This window comes from Nerophis ophidion, linkage group LG10, assembly GCF_033978795.1.
Source record: "Nerophis ophidion isolate RoL-2023_Sa linkage group LG10, RoL_Noph_v1.0, whole genome shotgun sequence".
NCBI lineage: Eukaryota > Metazoa > Chordata > Actinopteri > Syngnathiformes > Syngnathidae > Nerophis > Nerophis ophidion.
In genome coordinates this window covers 14917901-14933913 of record NC_084620.1, presented here as the reverse complement: position 1 = coordinate 14933913, position 16013 = coordinate 14917901, and the positions used below count along the sequence as shown (strand labels likewise).

Below are 16013 nucleotides of genomic sequence, written 5' to 3'. Positions count from 1 at the left end.
TTTCTAAACTTTTGAAAATACATGTCCAACTGTTCATTGTTTCAGCTTATTTTTTTGCACAACTTGTTGTTTTCTAACAAGAAGCTGAACGACAGAAAGAGAATTGAAGTGAATTATATTTATATAGTGCTTTTCTCTAGTGACTCAAAGCGCTTTACATAGCGATACCCATGATCTATATTACATTAAAACCAGTGTGGGTGGCACTGAGAGCAGGTGGGTAAATTATCTTACCCAAGAAACCAACGGCAGTGACTCGAGTGGCGGAAGTGGGGATCGAACCTGGAGCCCGCAAGTTGCTGGCCCCGCCGCTCTACCAACCGAACCACGCCGGCCCCGAAAGTGTCTGACCCATGAATTAGATTACGTAGATTCATATAACAAAAGAAAATTCAAGTCATATTTTGCCCTTCAAACTTATTTATTGATGTACTCAACAAATGGGGGTATTTTGGGGTCAACAAATAGTTTCTTTTAAGTACTGAAAAAAAAAACAACATAAATAACAAGTACATCTCTTCTTTAAATACTTAAATTATTGTTTTCCAACAACAACAACGAACAACAAAACAGCTAAATGAAGCGTTCTTTACATTCAAGCCACATGAAGGAAGGGAGCATATTTGCAGGCCGAACTCCTTGGACAAAAAATAAAACAGTACAAAAACTAATTATAGCTAATTGGGGGCATCACAATGCATAAAAGTTTAACAGATAATGATAACGATATTCATATATAATGCATAAAGTGCGCTGCTCTTTAAAGGTTTTGAAGTGTGTTGCCTAATTGTCACTTTTATTACACCTTTGAAGCATTTAAAGACCGTTTATATGCATTAGTAATATTTCTATATATTTAACAAGAAAAAACCCTGGTTCTGTATGTGCCACATAAATAGAGGTCTATAATGTTTGTGTATTATAAACAAAACCATGTTTTTGCGGACAAAGTGAGACTATCTACATACCAAAAGCAAGCAACACATCTTAACTAAGGGTCTTCCATGAAACAAACAAAAAGAAAGATTAGAGTCCCAGTTTTGTCATAAAATCAAATAGCAAAACAGCAAATGAAAAAATACAACAGAAATCAGCAAAGAGAATACAAACTTTTTTTTTTGTTCACATCACAAACGTCTCCCGGCTGCAATTTTCTTCATTACGCTCACAAGGGTTGTCGTACGAAGAAATCTGTCAAAGTCAAAATACTTTTTAAATTTGTATTATTGTTCCAGGTTCAGTAAAAAGTTTACTCCAATTTTTTTTTTTTTTTATAAAAATAGACTTTTTTTCTTAAACCCAAAGAGGTTCTTAGCTCTTTGGCGAGATATATTTTTTGTCTTTCTCTCCGTTACAACTTTACAGTAAGCAACATTATGCGGTCGACTGACCGATCACCGAGTGACGATGAGAATGAGTATAATACAACAAACCCGATAAAAGAGTTTAAAGGAAGTTAAACGCTCAAGGCAACAGAAACAATCGGGACACAAAAAAACAAAATCACAACACCGCACAAGACTTGGCGCAAAAGATCGACAAAACCTATATACTCGTTCTTTTATGTATCGAAAGATTCAAAGCAAAAAAAAAAAAAAAAACAACAAAAACGCTAGGAATATTCTTTGTGAGGCTATCTTACAAAGTTGTTCACTAATGTAGAAAATTAACGTTTTTTTTTTTTCAGGCTTTATGTGTTTTGTTGGTTTTGAACGACACCTGTAGCATGCGGTCCCCGAGGCGATACCCATTCAAGCTGGCGATGGCTACGGCCGCCTCATCGTAGTTTGTCATAGTAACAAAGCCGAATCCCTTGCACTTGTTTGTGTTGAAGTCACGTATGACCTTGACGTTGGTGACAGCGCCAAACGGCCCAAACATTTGCCACAAGATGCTTTCATCGGCGTCCGGCGCCAGGTTGTAGACGAAGATGCACCAGCCGCTGCCAGGGTGGCCCGGGAGGTTTATGCCTGCCAGGCTGGTCACCCCATCGATGGCCATGGGGGAGAACCTGCTGTAAACCGGAACACAGCTTATTAAGCTAAAAAAACAAAAAGGCAAACTTGTCTGTGGTGCTTTTAGGGGGGTTTTAATAGCGACAATTTAAAAAAAATTCAGTAGTACCCACCGTATCATTACATACTTGGAAAAGAAACTCAGTTAAAAAGATTTTCACGAGCACATTTAACAAAGCTGTATTAATAATGGTACAAATCTGGTCACAGTAACTGTGATATCACATTTTCATATTGTTACATCGAGTGATGGCAATTGATAAGATTTTTCCAGGTCCGATTCTGCCTAACGATTCAGTTCCCTAACGGTTTTCTTATTGATTTCTTTTTTGGAAAAAAAAGAACAAAAAGATGGATTAGCATCAATTTAGTTTAGTTTAGAGGGGACATGACCTTACAAAGCCAACAGTGAGTTCTGAAGAGGCACATATAGCATAAAAAACGACTTTAGAAAATAAATGTAATATTCTTCTGTATAATTTAATAAAATAAAACGTGGAAAATTTGCAAGAATGTAACATTTACAAATATTGTCAAAACCTAATATTTTGTCATCTCCCGAGAAAATAGTAAATATTAGCATTAGATTTAAAAAGTGAAACTATCAGACATAACATGCAACTCAAATATTTCAAGACTTTTTTTGATGATTATGGTTTACAATTTATGAAAACCTTGAATTGAAAATCTTATAATCAGTGATCCCAGTGAGGTAAAAAAAATAAAAATAAAAATAGAGGAATTGCAAACTATCAGCTGGGGCACATGGGGGCCCTTTTGGGGTTGAAGAGATTTTACAATTGTTAAGAAGCTTCGGAAGGCATTTCCTACAAATAAATTCTGTATAAATGCAATTTCAAGACAATAGCCCAAGCGCTAGTGTTTATGTATGGAAAGATACATTTGAAGTTTCAAATCAATTAAAGAATAATGACATCATTTGGATAAATATTGTAATTGTAAAAACTTAAACATTTTGCTTAACTAGCAACTCACTTAGTAAAGTCATGGATGTCAGATTGCATTCAGGATACCTGCTAAAAGTTTGTGTTTGTTCAATTATAACAATCTTTTACTTACATGTAATCTTAATGAATGATGATGACATTTTATAGTGCTTTTTAGGCAACGTTGGCCAGTACAAGTTATTGGGTTTAGTATTTTAAATCATGATTAATATCCATCCATTTCCTACTGTTTGTCCCTCTCCGGGTCACAGGGGTGGCTGGAGCCTATCCCATCTGCATTCGGGCGGACCAGTCACCACCTCATCGCAGGGCCAACAGTAAAATCATGAGACAAAATATCTGCTTGTCAACAGTAGTATGCCAAATTATTACTTGCTCAGGGCATGTCCAACAATGCGGAGGGTTTCAAAAACACATATCTGGAGTTAAAACAAACTCAAACCACAAAAGTGTAGTTTCAAAACTGTCTATGCCTACATGCGCCTGCTGTTTGCACATTTTTTCCAATCAGAAGCCTGGTAAAAGCAGCAACAGCTGACCTGGTAAAATTAGACCTCTTTTGTGTATTTTGATATACTAGATAAACTGGTTTTAAAGATAATGTACATGTGTACATTATCTTTAAAACCATATTGCACTTACACTGATTATAATTATATAAATCTATTTTAGCGCTTAAAGCACACATACATGTCTGTGCTGCAGAAACCCACCAACACTCATAAAATTATACAATGTTTAATTAGCAACAATCGCGATATTACATGAAGTGTACATTATTTCTAAAATAAGCGCACACTATGCAGCCAAGGAAGCCTCGTAAATGTTTATGTGCTCAAAGCGTGCGGACTTGTTTGTGCGCCGCTGCAAAACTCTGGTGGAATTAGGCATTTAAAGTACCAGTAAAGTGGCAAAATAAATTATCTCTTCATTGAAGCTATTATATATATCTGATGTATGACAACGAAAGACAAAGTTTGCAAGTAAGTAGATATGATCAAAATAGTAACAATCTCACAGAGATTTCCGAGCCATTATGAGAGATAACGATCTTGTCAGACAACATGGCGTCACTTAGGAGGTAGGAACTGCAGATCCCTTCATCACTAACAACAATGCAAATCATGCAGACTTTGTGAGAGGCAACAATTATAACTTTGGAAAAAATTATGATCCAGACACTTATATTGTTGAACCTGCATATCAGGAGAATGACCTACAAATTTTAAAAGCTCTGCTAAAAAGATCTAGCTTTAGTGAACACTAAGCATCATGCAGCAGTATTGCTAAATGCTAAACAAGAAACAAACTACAAACATAACTATAACTTACTGTATAATGTCTTCCTTTACTTAAATGAGTGGTAGGATATCCATATGTTCCCATTTACATGGAGAATTAATTTTGATCCAAACACAGGGTTAACAAGGAAGTCTCCCTCAGTTGTGTGTGTCTCCATCTTTGGGATATGATTTGAAAGTGACACAACAACTTCTAGATTTATGGCTAAATCCTCCTAATATCCAGATGAGAGCCATGATTTACAATCTAGAATAACTTTGACAAGCCGAGACGCAATTATGCACGAGCAGGAGGACATCGTAATCAGCTCACAGTAAAGCAGCAGAGGACTACCGAGCTGTGTGTCTTCAATCCGCTGCTAAAATATAGTTTGTCTGCGTTAGCGCTTATAACAACAACATTGCTAATATTTGATTGAATTTTCAGGTCACTATATGTATAAAGAGTATTGTTGGCGGGTTTTGGATGGTTATTTAGAAGGTTTTGTGGGTGGGATAGAGAGCCCCATATACAGACTGTTTATGTATTTATTTACGACTTAGAATGGAGGTGAAAATGTTGACCAAAAAGGTTGTGGGTTGGCGTGGTTACGCATGGTCTGGGGTTTGGGAAACAGCTATGCGGTAATATTTGTTGAAATGCCTTTGGAGACTGCTTATGGTAGACAGGTGACATTTTTATTTACAGGCAACAGCACTAGCGGACAGTGCTGCACATTGCCTTTGTGTTTTGTGATGAAAGTGCAAATTTTGTTTTTATGGCCAGTCTAAGGCAAACCAGCGTAATTAAGCTGTCTAATCAGCATTAGGGTTGTCCCGATACTACCATTTTGTTACAAACACATGGGGCTTTTCTTCTTACAAACAAAAAACACTTTACAACCATATATATGTATATATATATATACATATATATATATATACTTTTCAAAGCATTGTTTGAGTATCAAATTTGATCAAAAGGTTGAGATATTCACGCTCATATCAGTCTATTAACTGGTTCATTAACATTATTGATAGGTTTGTTTTTATTTGTGACAGTAATGAAACATTTACATCTCCATCAAGGCAAAAACAGTGGCATTTTTGCACAGAGTGGGTGTGCGTCTCCTCTCTGCTCTGACGAGAATGGATTTAATTGTGGTTGCACTTAAAAAGCTGAGTGTAAATACCAATAAACACTTAACCCACAATAAGGGATGTAACGATAAACAGTATTTTTGATAGACCGCTTTAAAACTCCTGAGGGGCAGTAATACCATTTTAAATCAAATACACGGGTACTCCGTCTTCCTACCACCTCCAAAGACATGCACCTGGGGATAGGTTGATTGGCAACACTAAATTGGCCCTGTCTATCTGGGGTTCCATGATCGACTTTGTAGTTGTGTCATCGGATTTGCGGCCTCATGTTTTGGACACTCAGGTGAAGAAAGGGGCGGAGCTTTCTACCGATCACCACCTGGTGGTGAGTTGGCTGCGATGGTGGGGGAGGATGCCGGACAGACCTGGGAGGCCCAAACGCATTGTGTGGGTCTGCTGGGAACGTCTGGCAGAGTCTCCTGTCAGAGAGAGTTTCAATTCCCACCTCCGGAAGAACTTTCAACATGTCACGAGGGAGGTGCTGGACATTGAGTCCGAGTGGACCATTTTCCGCACCTCTATTGTCGGGGGGGCCGACTGGAGCTGTGGCCGCAAGGTAGTTGGTGCCTGTCGGGGCGGTAATCCTAGAACCCGTTGAGGACACCAGCGGTGAGGGATGCCGTCAAACTGAAGGAGTCCTATCGGGTTCTTTTGGCTCAAAAGACTCCGGAGGCAGTGAACGGGTACCGACGGGCCAAGCGGTGTGCAGCTTCAGTGGTCGCGGAGGCAAAAACTCGGACACGGGAGGAGTTCGGGGAAGCCAAGGAGAACGACTTCCAGACGGCTTTGAAGCGATTCTGGACCACCATCCGCCGTCTCAGGAAGGTTAAGCAGTACACTGTCAACACCGTGTACGGTGCAGATGGTGATCTGCTGACCTCAACTGCGGATGTTGTGGATAGGTGGAAGGAATACTTCGAAGACCTCCTCAATCCCACCAACACGTCTTCCTATGAGGAAGCAGTGCCTGGGGAATCTGTGGTGGGCACTGCTATTTCTGGGGCTGAGGTTGCCGAGGTAGTTAAAAAGCTCCTCGGTGGCAAGGCCCCAGGGGTGGATGAGATACGCCCGGAGTTCCTTAAGGCTCTGGATGCTGTGGGGCTGTCTTGGTTGACAAGACTCTGCAGCATCGCGTGGACATCGGGGGCAGTACCTCTGGATTGGCAGACCGGGGTGGTGGTTCCTCTTTTTAAGAAGGGGGACAGTAGGGTGTGTTCCCACTATCGTGAGATCACACTCCTCAGCCTTCCCGGTAAAGTTTATTCAGGTGTACTGGAGAGGAGGCTACGCCGGATAGTCGAACCTCGGATTCAGGAGGAACAGTGTGGTTTTCGTCCTGGTCGTGGAACTGTGGACCAGCTCTATACTTTCGGCAGGGTTCTTGAGGCTGCATGGGAGTTTGCCCAACCAGTCTACATGTGTTTTGTGGACTTGGAGAAGGCATTCCACCGTGTCCCTTGAGAAGTCCTGTGGGGGGTGCTCAGAGAGTATGGGGTATCGGACTGTCTTATTGTGGCGGGTTCCGGTTTGATGGCCGTGGGATCAGGTCTCTGCTTTTTGCAGATGATATCGTCCTGATGGCTTCATCTGGCCGGGATCTTCAGCTCTCACTGGATCAGTTCTCAGCAGAGTGTGAAGCGACCGGAATGAGAATCAGCTCCTCCAAGTCCGAGTCCATGATTCTCTCCCGGAAAATGGCGGAGTGCCATCTCCGGGTTGGGGTGGAGACCCTGCCCCAAGTGGAGGAGTTCAAGTACCTAGGAGTCTTGTTCACGTGTGGGGGAGGAGTGGATCGTGAGATCAACAAGCGGATCGGTGCGGCGTCTTCAGTAGTGCGGACGTTGTACCGATCCGTTGTGGTGAAGAAGGAGCTGAGCCGGAAGGCAAAGCTCTCAATTTACCGGTCGATATACGTTCTCATCCTCACCTATGGTCATGAGCTTTGGGCCATTACCGAAAGGATAAGATCAAGGGTACAAGCGGCCGAAATGAGTTTTCTCCGCCGGGTGGCGGGGCTCTCCCTTAGAGATAGGGTGAGAAGCTCTGTCATCCGGGAGGAACTCAAAGTAAAGCCGCTGCTCCTCCACATCGAGAGACCCCAGATGAGGTGGTTCGGGCATCTGGTCAGGATGCCACCCGAACGCCTCCCGAGGGAGGTGTTTAGGGCACGTTCAACCGGTAGGAGGCCAGGGGGAAGACCCAGGACACGTTGGGAAGACTTTGTCTCCCGGCTGGCCTGGGAACGCCTCGGGATCCCCGTGAGGAGCTAGACGAAGTGGCTGGGGAGAGAGAAGTCTGGGGTTCCCTGCTTAGGCCGCTGCCCCCGCGACCCAACCTCGGATAAGTGGAGGAAGATGGATGGATGGATGTCTATCTGCTTTGGCCCTGCGATGATGTGGCAAATTGTCCATAGTGTACGCCGCCTTCCGTCTGATTGTAGCTGAGACAGGCACCAGCACCCCCCGTGACCCCAAAAGGAATAAGCGGTAGAAAATGGATGGATGGTCAATTATTAAAAAACTGATTGATATCCTTATTTTAATTAATTGACTGGCTAGTGCTAGCTCCCTTAAAGGCTAATAATAATAATAAACAATAATATATGTCCTCGTTAAGAAACGACCTGCCCCAATCTAAACTTGTATCAACACATTGCTGTCTGAGAAACTAAGCAATTCAATAACCTACAGGCCGTGCTCTTTTAGAGCAATTGATCTATCCTGGATAAAATACAAATCAGTCAGACAGAGGTGTCGACAACAGGAAGAGAACTGGCATGACATATGAACCAGAATTGGTTGTCTTAATCATTAAATAACACTGAAACTTTGGCAAAATAACACGAAGGAAGATGGACATTTAAAAAACACGTCTCTAACCCTTCAGCCATGCTGTAGTTTTTAGTGCTTTCATAGAGTCTACTGCCAGATGAAGTTAGAACTATACACTACTTTTTAGAATTTTAGCATGCATGTGCAAGTAAAAGGCAGTCTGCTACGCAACAAAAGGATATAAGAAAATGAACCAATTGACTATAACTTTGTACTACCCTTGGATAAAAAATGTTGGACTAGCGCAAAGCTCTTCAGGTAAACGTCTACCACATATTGAGATATTGGCTGATGTAACTAAAGCACAATACCTCACTTAAGAGTCAAATTCAAAAGAACTTGTTTGAAACAAGTTCGGAAGAAAGCAAGATTGTCTTTTAAAAAAGATCTCAGCCATGCCTCCATAGTTTGAATTTCGGGACTTATGGGGATCCCAAATACACAAAAATAGTTACCAACATGTAAGAAAAGTTGGTTTTGCATGTTAGGACCCCTTTAAATTATTTCAGTGTGTGTATACCAACTTCTTGAGCACATTCAACAACAGCGATGATAACTGATAATTTTGGTCACAATAACCATGATATGTAATGTTCATATTGTTACATACCTACTCACAATTGCTACACAAATGCATCATACATTTTCATTGAAATTACTTATTGCCCCTTAGAAGGGAAAATGAATTACCGGTACATACCACAACTTTCATTCTTAATTATATTTCATATAAAAGTGCATCCCACCCAGTGATGAGTGCCTTTTTTACAACTTTCAGAAGCATAAAATGTTCAACTACTTAGTGAGGTATGAATTCGGGGCAATGGCTTATTATTGCAGGACGTTTCATGCAAGATTATGTGCTCTTGTTAGCCTCTGAGAGAACATCCACTGTGATAGGCGGGGTAAAGGAAAAAATAAAGTTTGTCACCTGGTGAGCTTCCACTGGAGGAATTTGGAGAAAAAATATACTCGGTGAGGAGGAAGAAATGAATAAAAAAATACTGCCGGATTCTGAAAGACGTCTGATGCAAGGCATTTTTCCTCACAAAACAGGACAGGGCATGTCCATAATAGATCAAGGTGAAAAAAATTGAAAATACGTTGATTATGCAACATGCTGCAATATCGGCCAAGAAAGTGAAAAAGAGCTCTCACATGACATGTGACATTACGTTTAAGCTTTAAGACATTTGCCAGTACATATATTGTACAAATATACAAAAAAAATTAAAATAATAATTGCACATTGGGGGGAATCAATAAAGCAGTTCTATGCTGGAAGAATGGAAGATCAGTTAAGTTTGGCAGGCGAAGTAGCTTTTTTTTTTACTTTTGTGCGACCTGTTCTGAGATAATTGTTAACCATTGTGCTTTTTGATGGACACATTTAATAAGGTAAACTGAAGTTTTAAAATGTATCTTATATATATATTTCCTTTTTGTAAAATGGTATTCTTTACATTTTTATTTTTGTTAAGTAGGTTTCAATTTATATTTTTTAAATGTGTAAACATTTGAAAGTGATTTAAATTTCCTTTAACAATATATATAAAAAATGCATATTTGAAAAACCTTTGTAGTTAATTTGTATTTTTATTATTTATTTTATCATTTTATTTAAGTTAAGCAAATGCAAAGTAAATTTTATTAAAAAAACAAACACTAATGATTAAAATTTTGGAAATTGTAAACATTTTTATTCCTTAGTGTAACAATAGACTAAGAAAGGTTTTCATTTAATAGAAGGCGCCGTTTCTTTTAGTATTTTTGTTTGAGATTACAAGTGTTTTTGTTGTGCACAAACAATTTCCATATTTTATTTTAGTGGAAAAAATGGAAAATCATCCAAATTCAGTGATGTTGAAATTGATTAGAGAAAGGATAACTATTAGTGGAAAAGATACTTCTTGTTAAATAAAAAAATAAAAATCTTAAGTATAATTCTACTCCTAAGCAAAAAAATAAATAAAACATTTATAAACAAAAATATGCAAAATGGACATACCTTTTAACGCCATAAGCCATGTTAAGCAGATTGTCCAGCCTAAAGATACCAGACAAAAAATAAGTGCATTTTAATGTCAATACAATGGAATAAAGGTTGTTCAGCAAGCATCAGTCCAGAAAAAGACACAACGTCAATATGTAGGGTAAAAATGATAATCAGATTTCGCTGTGCCATCATCGTTATTTTTTATTTTATTTTGGTTGCGTGCCTTTTACCTGAAGCGTGCCTGCTGTGCGAGTGGTCCTGGGTACCTTCGATTGGGTGACTGGTACAGCTGGGACAGCAGCGCCTGGCTAGTCTTCTGGCTGGGGTTGTTGGCGAACTTCACTGTTATAGGCTCAGTGGCGCCAGGCGGTTTCTGGCAGTTAAGGCCCTTGATAGCTTCCTCCGCCTCCACTCGCCGGTCAAAGCGGATAAAACCAACCCCTCTAGAAAGTCCTGAGCAGAAGGGCGTAGACGAGTCACATTTGTTCACAAAATTGGTTGCATCAAATAAAGTTCACATGATACATTTACAACTTATACTGGGGTACCAGTGAAAAATTTGATAATTCCTCTCATTCAATTGGATAAACGCATCGATACTTGTGACTGGTAATGTACATTTTGACATGAAGCGTCGAGAAGATCTATGTCATATGATTTTCTTTCTACATTTGAAACATTTCCTTGTGGTCTACATACTGTAACATGTAATGGTGGTTCTTTGTTAAAAAATTTGCACAGATTATGTTTTACAGACCATCTTCAAGCCGCTCTCCGACTGTCTCTTTATGTTGCGCTGTTTTGTGTGCCCCTACTTCAACTTTGTCTTAACACAGGTGGCCATGTTGTAGTTTTTGCCGCTTCCAGATAGAGTCTTCTGACAGATAAAAGTTAGAACTACAGTATATGCTAATTTGTTTTAGAAATGGCAACAGTGGAGAATGCATGTGCATGTTCAAGCCAGTCTGCCCCAAAACAAAAAAAATTGACAGAGAAAAAGAAGGAACTTATTGACAACACATCGGACTACAATGATGGACTCGCACAAAGCTATTTACCATATATGGCGATATCCGCTGACGTCACCAATTGGAAAATCGACACAATTGGGGAAAACTCCAAACGGCTTGTTTGGAGGAAGTATGAATGAGGAAAATAAGGCTGGACACGCCACCATGCCAGTGGTGTGTCCAGCCTTTTTTCCCCCAGGGGTGGCACCAAGTTCAGTCGGTGCAAAATACAAATACGGCATGTCAAATTTCCTCTTTATTAAAATAAAATTGTAACATTCATACACCTTTACTTAAACAGATCAGGTCCTCATTCAAATTCACTCTTTACATTGCTGGCAACATAATATTTTAAATATTGCAAGGGGTGCCTTTAAGGGTATTTGCAAAACAAATAAATTACCTGGACTGAGTAGAACTAGAGTTGCGGTGGAATAACAAAAGATGGTGGGGCTGAAATAACGTTCAAAACAGATGAATGCGCCTGTTCTTGTGTTGGCAGGCAAACACTTTAAACACGCTTGCCTAAAACATTATGTTGTAACTATATGTTTAGTGAAGAACCATCGACGTGTAGAACCGCGTTGTTCATCATTGGTCATCATCAATCAAAAAAGAACGCCCACCCTCGGTATAAGATAGGTATGAAATTCTTTAAGCCTGTATCGTGTTCTAAAAATTAACGAGTTGGCCATTTCTTTGTTATCATTGTGAAGGACTGGGGAGGATCCGTAGTTGATGTTCTAAAACCTTTGTCTTCTTTAGAAGATACATTCAATATCAACTGTTCTTTATTCATGCACATAATAAATATTGAAGTGTTTGGATGTATTCATTAGACCCATGTTTTCTTGGTTTGAAAAAGGGATTCAATGTAATATTTTGACAAAAGATCTCATCTGTGCGTACATTACTAGAATTACCTTAGTGGTTATGTTTCAATATCAACATATTTTGAATCACTAAGAAGTCGTTTGGGTTTGATTTCAGCTTTTTGAAGGGTACTTCAACACGTAAACAGTACATGATGTCGACATTATCATTTATGTAACTCTCTTGAAGGAATACATCCATACGTTCTTGCAAGACGGTTGTTATGTTTAATAAATTCAACAGCCAACAGGCAGAAGATCCAACTGGAGGAGGAAAATAGAGTTGGACTTGCTTGGATTTGTCTCTTTTCCCCCCCCGATTTTTACTGTTCTTTATAAGTAAAGTATTATTTAACATGGAGCGTTTATTATGAAAATCAACCGGAACTATTGTGTTTATGTCGTATATCCTTTCTTGCACTACCCACGTGTGCAAAATTGATGCGCTTTGCTGTGGTGTTCGGTAAATAAAGAAACCTTGCGTATTTGCTGCAGAGCATCAGAGCTGACGCAGTAAACAACGCTGTGGCGCTGGTGTAATTTGACACATTGCCTATAAAGAATAGAAATTAATAATCTCCGCAGCCGCAACACAAAGCACTCAGTGTAATTTAGAGGTAATAGGTATTTTAATTGCATCCTAATGAGCAGCACAGTTAATGAATACATATTTTCGGAATGAAGTAGTCATCTTTTTCGTCTTTATTGTTAGCACACGCCTAAAAATATCTCCAGCTAAATTCAAAAGCTGATGGCTAAATTAGAACCACGAAATAGGTTGACACTTTAAAATCCAAAGAGCTGACAAATCATTAGGACAGTTGATTACTTCACTCCGTGCCAATGGAAAAAGGATGCAATAAAAAAAAGCTCTGCTTTTGCTACCGGGATTTTTAATACATTTGAACATGTCTGTGGATGTTCTCATTCATCCAGGTCATTGCATTCTCAGGGCATTGAAACGATCGTAACTCGACTGTTTGTCTTAGAAGATGTTTTGCCTCTCCTCCACGCAGGCTTCATCAGTTCATGCTTATAGACTTGGTTTGGTCAGATCTAATCTTAGACTTAGATTGGTCAGTGCTCGTCTATCGGCTGGCGCCAAAATTCCAAATGTTTATACTCCAATACCAGAAGGGTGTGTCTAGGCAAAGATGAACCATGATGACCAACCTAAATCTATTAGCATGAACTGATGAAGCCGACTTGGATGAGGGGTGAAACATCTAAGACAAAAAAATATATAACATAAGTTGTCCTATCCACTGATTGTGATTACAGCTAGAGGAAAGGTTTTTTTTGGACAGCCAAGGTCAGGTTACACGTAGGCACTTCAGCCATCAGACTTCTCGTCGAGTGCTGTGAGATCCACACTTAGCTTCTGAGGTCAATGAACGAAACGGTGATGGATTAAATCAGGGGTGGGCATTACGTCGATCGTGATCGATTAGTCGATCTCGGAAGATGTGTCAGTCGATCTCAAGCCAGGCATTAAAAAATATACATAAAAATGAGCAATCATCAATCATACCAAGACTTCACTTTCGTCAGTTGTTGCACATTCTCGGCACCCGAGGATCTTGCGAGATGACGCTGGCTGCTGCGAGCTCATATTTAAGAAAAAAATCACTAACAGGGCGGACGCAGAGAAACACATTTTATTTCTAGAGACTCCGTACCTACTGTCAAAACTCTAAAGACCGACTGGACAGTTCCTGTCTTCACCATAAAAGACCTGTTTCATCCTGCCTGTGCTAACAAAATAAGAGTCTCAGAAAGCTAGTGTGCACAAGCTAGCAAGCTACGGAGTTTGATGCCAATGTATTTCTCCCCTGCCCTCAGCGACCGCTTTCTCACTTGCTTGCCCACCCGCACACTCACTGACGTCACTCACCTGCTGCCAGACATTAAAAGGGCCACACACATATGCTACTCTCATAAAGTGTTTAAAAACGAGTATGCAAGTTGGACAAATGAGATGCCAAATCCAACCACTTTCATGTGGTATTGGACAGAAAGGAAGACTTTTTTGTTCCTCCATTTGAAAATGCGGACGTTATCAGCACCACTGTCTAATTCCAATCACTGCAAGTCATCAGAATCAAATACACCAATTTATATTCTTGTCTTCATGAAAGAAAGGAATCTATGTGTGTTAAACATGCTTGTATTATCATTAAACACCATTAACTTGTTAACAAAAATGTCTCTTTCATAAATAAATAAATATAAATTATAAATAGGAATGAGGTAGATCTCCTCGACTTGGTCAATTGAAAAGTAGCTCACCTGCAGAAAAAGTGTGAGCGCCCCTGGATTAAATCATCTGCAGTCTGATGTTTGGGTCTGAAGCATAAAGTATTTTAACAAGGTTGCATACAAACATGAGTGGGGCTTTCTTTTTTGGGGAACTTTGAACTCTTATGGTCTTGTAGTTTCTTCTCAGTTGTTATTCCAGAAGTCGCAGAGGCCTGAACATGGCGATACAAAGGCTGACGTAATTTCAATCTCTGGGGCGCCCAGGGGTTGTGATTTAGCAACCAGCTGGTTTAGGTGGTAATTTTCATTTAGTGCAGTTTGTTAGGTAGGGCGATAGAGGACATGTATACTCTGCACAGACATAATGGGGTGATTCCTAACTGTACAAGTAGGAAGTCAGTGGTAGTGGGGCGCCGAGACGCAGTGGTTATCCTTCTGGTAACTTTGAGGAAGACATCGACTTTAGTGGCATGTACAACGCGGCACCACACTGGTGTTGTCTATTTGGTGGTGGTGCTGTACACAAGGGCACCTGTTTCGAGTGTTTGAGTGGTAGCACCCCAGGACAATCCGGCTAAGCTTCTCGAACAGGTTGTTTTGCGCTAAGAGTTTGGCCTAAAAAGCATTGTTCTGATGTTTATACATAAGCTGTTGGTCAAGCTTTGGGGAATTTATTGATCGAAGGTACGGTCCCATTGAGGTGGACAGACAGATATTGACCAGTTTCCCTGTTGTTCAAATGGAAAGGTGTGACGGTGGTCTTGGCAAAACTCAGTTTGATTCGCCACCTTTGTAGGTATTCTCCCAATAGGGCCATATCGGCCATGAGTGTTTCTTCCACTTTGACAGCTTTTATGTTTTTTAGTAGATTGCACAGTACAGTACATATTCCGTACAATTGACCACTAAATGGTAACACCCTAATAAGTTTTTAAACTTCTTTAAGTCGGGGTCCACGTAAATCAATTCATGGTGTGAGTAGAGCAGTACAAGGTCGTCAACATAAGCAACTGGTGGGACTTGGTTTTAGGGCAATGACTAATGCTGCTGTCAAACAGCGTAGGCGAGAGTAGCTGAGATAGGCACCAGCGCCCCCCGCCGCCCCAAAGGGAATAAGCGGTAGAAAATGGATGGATGGATGGATGGAGAGTATGTGTGGGACTCCGCTTTTTAGACTTCCGAGAGGGCTACATTGTCCGTCGTTAGTCTCCAGCACAAAGGTTCAATTTGCCAATATGTTAGTGAGGAGATGTACTTTGTGCTTGTGGGGGATCTTCTGTTTGAGCTTTAATGCCAGGCCTTCATGTGCGACAGTATCGTAGGCAAAGCAGCAAAATAGGACGCTAGCTCCTGGGATCGTCAGTGGGCTTATTTGGTTTTGGCAAGGCAACCACAATGGCTTTCTGTCAGATCTTTGGGATCAACTAGTAGCCCAAACAAGCAGAGTAGAATATTCTCAGCCAGTTGATGCATTTTGTGCCATGGTGTTTCAAGAATTCCGGTGAGATATTTTTAGGTCCCTTGTGCTTTCCAGCTTATTGCCAACATCTTCAAACTGCTGTTAGTCTGGTGAAACTTTTGCTAAAAAAAAAAAAAGAAAAAAAGAAGGAAATGAAAA

At 40.2% G+C, this 16013-nt stretch overlaps 1 protein-coding gene across 11 annotated transcripts in view; it reads right to left on the bottom strand.

Annotated features, from left to right (window-relative positions):
* Positions 1–402: 402 nt before the first annotated feature.
* elavl2 (ELAV like neuron-specific RNA binding protein 2) overlaps positions 403–16013 on the bottom strand; it is a 119967-nt gene continuing 104356 nt past the window's right edge. For 7 of the 11 annotated variants that reach the window (XM_061912567.1, XM_061912573.1, XM_061912566.1 and 4 more), the window contains 3 exons: positions 10485–10707; positions 10267–10305; positions 403–2014 (listed from right to left, as the gene is read on the bottom strand). In XM_061912567.1, coding sequence (XP_061768551.1) covers positions 1684–2014; positions 10267–10305; positions 10485–10707 — 593 coding nt within the window. In that variant the 3' untranslated portion in view covers positions 403–1683. The remainder of the gene's footprint in view (positions 2015–10266; positions 10306–10484; positions 10708–16013) is intronic. The other 4 variants (XM_061912574.1, XM_061912571.1, XM_061912576.1 and 1 more) reach the window with 3 other exon arrangements.